This window comes from Elephantulus edwardii, unplaced genomic scaffold (genome assembly GCF_000299155.1).
Source record: "Elephantulus edwardii isolate Elephantulus edwardi_28Jun2011 unplaced genomic scaffold, EleEdw1.0 scaffold00027, whole genome shotgun sequence".
In the NCBI taxonomy this organism is placed as follows: domain Eukaryota; kingdom Metazoa; phylum Chordata; class Mammalia; order Macroscelidea; family Macroscelididae; genus Elephantulus; species Elephantulus edwardii.
The window spans coordinates 19,302,540-19,308,288 of NW_006399777.1; the positions used below are offsets into that span (position 1 = coordinate 19,302,540).

The following is a 5,749-nucleotide window of genomic DNA, read 5'->3' on the forward strand; positions in this document are numbered from 1 at the left end:
CAAAAATTATGGAAAAGTATGTCTGTCCTTAACACAAGTCAGCCTTCCTCTCCTTCCATCTGTCTGTCTGTCTGTCTACTTACCTACCGTATTTCTGTGTGTTGGAATCAAATACAGGTACTGATCAGGCTTTGTGTTATACTCTTCTTAAACAACTTGCCTCCAGAAACTCTATGAACTTTGATAAATGTCAGTAGTTGTAGAGGGGCTACAGGGTCGCTGTGAGTCGTTCTTGACTCAAAGGCAGTCAGTAACAACAACATTTCAAATAAGGAATTTGAAATACTTTCTAAAAAAAAATTGAACACACATAATATATGGAAAACATTCTAAATTGTGTTTTTAAAAGTAGTCACTAGGGATTAAATAACTAGTTTTGTTGAACACTGAGCCTCAACCATTCTTTGGATAGTCCAAGAAAAAAAGAGCAGCGTGATTATATTCCTTCTCAAATATCTGCTTGCTTCTTTAGCATACCATTTCTTCTTCAGATATTTAAAAGAATGCAATACAGTATTTTCTTGAAGATATTTCTAGAAGATATGAATTTTCATGGATTTAAGAAGGCTATTCAGTTTTATAATGGACCATGTTTTGAAACTGTTATATAACCATTTTCTTTTATGTCTTGTTATATAATCTCCTCTCCTTTTCTTTTTCTTTCTTTCACCTTTACTTTGAGGTCTTAGCCCTCCAGTCTTTCTACTTTTATACCCACCAGAACTTTAATCCCTTAGACACCCTTGAGGTCCTGTCATGCAGGGTGTTCAGAAATTCATGTTAAACAAATGTTCTTGTGTACATTTTATGTGCTGAGTGCTGGGTATCAGATCAAATCTGTTTTTCCATGCAGGCGATTAGGTAGCTGTTGATGACTGGTTGCTGTCTTAATGAGCAAAGAAAAAAAAGTTTTTTGGTGGATAATATATTTTTTCCTTTTGTGTTTAAATTGGTTTTGCAACCAGTCTTTCATATACATTGTGTTTCATTAATGTAGGTTGTGTTTTGTACAATAATTCATGTATATTGTGCTTCAGATAATTAATTACTGTTGATCAATACATTTTATCTTCCTGTCTCATCAAATCAAATCTCCTGTTCCTTCTCCCCTCCCCCACCCATTAGTGGATGAACAGTGAGCAGGACTTCTTGATAATCAATCACTGATTAGATATTTCTCCTCCTTTCCCTACCCACTTTTCGAACCCTTCTTCTGATCTTTTACTTTGCATCAACATGTATTATTATTGTCTAAGATGGTCTATTTTTTTTAATCATTTTTTTGATCATCAGTGTTTTTTGTTTTCTTTTAGCATTGTAATGACAATTTTACTTTACTCCGTATTGCTTGAATTTTGTTAGTCATCATTTTTCTACATCTTTTCCATGTCTATTGCCTAAGTTAGTATAATTATGATTAAAAAAAATAAAGGCCCTTACAATAATAAACAATCGGGCAGAAGTTGAAAGAGTGTCTTGGCTATACAATTTAAGACAAAAATGTTAAAAATTATGAAGCCTTTCATTTAGTTTTGCCTTGAGAAGAAGGCAGCTAGCTATGGATTTATACTTGAAACGTTTCCCTCAAAATCTAGATGTTCTGGTGTGACGTTAAACCAAACAGCATAACATCAATTTGCACTTGTTACTAACTTGAAAAGACGTAGTATGTGTGTTGATCATATATATTTGTATTCCAAGTTTCAGGTGAAGAGTTGTAGAAATTTGTTTTATTTTATTCACTTTAAACTTAAGCTATGATTAGCATCAACTTTTGTTAATTGTTAGTGAAATAAAAGTCATGCTATAATTATCCATATATTCAATAAGGTTAATAAGCAATAGTTGTATAAAGAGCAGCTCTTTTGTTTTAAGGGGAAAAAAAAGGAATTCTAGTGATAAACATACCCATTCAGAAAAACTTAAGAATATTTTTCTTTGCTAATTCTGTTTAGTTTTATTAAATGAAGATAGCAAAATAGCATACTGTAATAACAGGTCATCAGTTTATATTGTTGAGTCATCTCATTTTTTTGTTGTTTTAAATAGCCCTGAAAAACCTGTGAGTGTGAAAATAAATTTTGAAGATGAACCAGTGAAGAGATACATGGATGCTGAAACTTCATTATAGAATTGAACCCAGAGGCGTTATATATGTATATGTGTGCTCTGTGTGTGTGATATGTTCTTGTATATAGCAATATTGTCGTCATGCTGTTTACGCATGACCAGTGGGTATTTTGAAGTAGGATCTGAAGTTTGTGAGCACCATGGAGATTATATATAATGAGATGATCTTCAGAATGAGGTACATGATTCTTACTGTTGAGATATTTATTCTGATAGATTTTATTTTCCTGTTCTGCAGTAGAAAGATATTGGGAAATATGTTTAAATTCCTTTTCTTCAGATATATCTATTCACTGGTGGCACTTCATGTCAGTCTTCAGTGATAATGTACTTTATTCGTATATTTATAATTTTTTTTACTTGAGTTTTGAACGTGTTTCTGAAAACTTTCGTGTATTATATCATTTCATGTAATGCTTTATGGGAATAACAGGGAGTCTTCATACCATTGCTGTGGGACAGGTGATAATGTGCTGTGGCGTGTGTGTGTGTATGTGTGTGTGTGTGTGTGTGCACATGGATGTGTGTGTTTCATTCATCTAGATGTCCATCATGTTTCACAAGCAGTGGGAGTTCTTTATTTTTGGCCATAGGAGTGAATGTATAGAATAATAGGAACTTTCTAGATAAGAACTATAGATTTAACCTTTATATTTTAAAGACTTTTTTTAAAAAAACCGCCTCATCTAGGTTTCCATTCTAAGAGATAAGTAAAATGGCAACTGATGTTTTTAACTTGACCTCCATCCTAGTTATAACTACTAATGAATTTTTGAAGCTGTAAAATGCCAGTTTTGTTCATTTTCATTGTCTTTTTAGACCTTTTCCGGAATTCGTTGTGAAATATGGGATCCTAGAATGCCTATGTGCTTCTCAGCCTTTTCAGTCTTTTACTTAAAATTGCTTCATTTGTATCAAGTTCAAGTTCTCGATTATTTTTCTATAATAAGTAGTAGTAATCTGATTAATATGATCAGAAGTGAGATTCTCTCAAATGGGTTTGTGATCAGTATTACTTTGTATTACTAAGAATTACTCTTTGTTTTATGTTTATCTTATTCTTTCTATTGTATAGAGGATATTTAATAGTTACCTACTCATTATTTCACTTTAAAATGTTTTTATTTATTTTAATTGATGTGACATTTAAATACTATAAAACATTTGATAACAGAGCAAATTTGAGTAAATTGTTAATGTAAATATTTGGTGCTCACTGCATTTATGACACATTACCTAAAAGAAAGTTGGTCAGTTTTACACCTTTGATAAAAAGTCCGGCCATATTTGTATTTTCAAAGGAAATTTTACATGTAATGTATAGCTCAGATTGATGGCATTCTTCATTTATTTCAGTATTTGATTTTTCTTCCTTAAGTTTCTTAAAAAGTTTTTCCGAGCTCTTGTTTTTAACTCCCAGCTAATCTTTTTAGTCATCTTTTCTATACTTTTAGCTCCACATAAGGTAAAGAAAGACTGCTCTTGTCAAGCCTGGAGGACTGGATGGATGGAGTTGTTGTGAAACTGATTTGGCAAGAGAATAACTAAATCAAAACCAAATAAGTATTATGAAGCCTAAAAAAATGGTGACGGGAATATGGGGCTGAAAATTTTAGTGAAATTCCAGTACTTCCTGTAACATTTGTAATTACAATACAAAAGTATGACAAGTTGATCTCATAGAGGATCATGAGAAATGCCAAAAGAGTTGATTTTTCCCCCCAAGTCTGAAGTGTTTATAATTCATGCTAAGCTATTCTTCCCTATTTGAGACCTTCCTATCAGAGTCTAGTGAAAATGATGGATTCAGCATCAGCCTCAGAAAAGAGGTTGAAAGTAGAGCTGCTTTTTCAGTCTGAAACCTAGCTGGCATCATTTGGTACTTTCTGAAAAGGAGACTCAGTTGGCAGTTGATAGAGAGTGTCACTCACGATGCTTGTACTTCTCCTGAAGTGATTCCTTCTTATTCACAGCAGTATGATCATTTCCACCCTCCCCAATATCTGCTGCTATTTTTAAACCTCGCCTCATGGACCCGAGCGAGAAACTTCCTTACGTCCTTTGCTTGTGTCTGGATATCAAAGGGTTAAGAATTATACTTCTTTTACAAGCAGTGATTTTTAACATTTAAACTGCAAACTACCTGGGATCATAGTGTTTTCTGTGATTTTATTTTCTTATGTATAGTAATTATCAGTGCCAGAGAAACCATGACTTGCAGAATACTTTGCACTCAAATGTTCTTACTAGGTTTCTTAACTGTCAATGACTTCTCCTTTTCCTTTGACTACTTGACGTACGAGATGATCTGAGAATGACTACTTCATTGATGAGCAAAGGTAACTCATGTCTGAACTAATTAACTGCTTGTTTTAATGTGGTGGTGATGTTCCACTGATTTTGAAAAATAACATCATGGATAGCATTCATTGCAAGACAGTGAAGGATTTAGAATTTGCTACGTCTGTTTCCAGATATTGCCTTAAACAGGTGTACTTGTGCAGTAGTAATTGCTGTGGACAGATTTACCTCAAGATGCAAAATAATTAAACCTGTACATACTCCATTTTCAAAATAAAATCAAACAGCCCTGCACTTTGTTAGTTCCCTTCGTTTCCAGGGATAGAGCTTAGTGCTACTGAAAGCCCTGGCCCTAGAGCTGCCCTCAGGATAGTCTGCTGTCCACCCTATTTTATTTATTTATAGACGTCTGTTTACAGAGACTAGAATGAATTCTGACGTTGACCCTCTGAAGTTTTCCTTTCTTTTGAGTGCTATTTTACTCTAAAATAGCAGGTTTTGAAAGAAAAAAAAAACACAAAACTTTTCTTAGAAAAGGACAATTCTGTTTAGTCTTTAATAATGAGAGACACAGAAGTGAAGCACATAGTCTTTGTAATGAGTGTGTGTGCCTGTGTGTGTGTGTCTGCCTGAGCGATAAACAGTTGTTGAAAAGTTGTAGCATACCAATGTTCCTATTTGCCAACTTCTCTGTAGGACAGAATTTCGTATGTGCTAATGCATGCATTTTGTTCTGAAGCAGGTTCCTTTACCATTCAAAGGGACCGTGTTGGTTTGTTTTTATTTTCCTCCAACACACACACACACACACACAGATACACACACACACACAAATTCTTTTTCTTCCATATATCCAAAATCTGTGTGTATAGATAATAGTTTTTCATTTTTCTCCTCACAAGGCAGGTTCAAAACTCTGTAACAACAAATGGTTTCTGAAACTGAGATATCATGCCATAATTTGCGTTTTAAAGGATTTTTCTGTACGCCCGTGCTGTAAAATGCTCTGTAGTTTAACAGGTCAGTCCTGCAGAAAGTGCATGGGTCTTGGATGTGTAAGCCATTGATAATAGCATTGTCATTCACAGATGTTTATATTAAATAGCAATGTTTTAAATTTATTTATGTAGATCTTATCATTTGTTCTCTTGTGCAGTTCCAATATGTGAAATGTCTTCCCCTCCCCTCCATCTACTCCAGCAATTATTTATTTCGTAGAAAGTGAAATGTAAAGACTTTTACAGGACATTCAAATTCGAATAGTATTCCAAATGCAAAACTGATTTTCATGGAAATTAGTCTTTTCTAATCTTCCAGG

At 33.7% G+C, this 5,749-nt stretch overlaps 1 protein-coding gene across 1 annotated transcript in view; it reads left to right on the forward strand.

Moving 5' to 3' along the window:
• The window catches only part of SLC4A7 (solute carrier family 4, sodium bicarbonate cotransporter, member 7), an 86,948-nt gene extending 84,817 nt beyond the window's left edge, over positions 1-2,131 (forward strand). The window contains 1 exon segment of the mRNA XM_006903795.1: positions 2,050-2,131. Within this exon segment, the coding sequence (XP_006903857.1) occupies positions 2,050-2,131 (82 nt within the window).
• Positions 2,132-5,749: the final 3,618 nt, after the last annotated feature.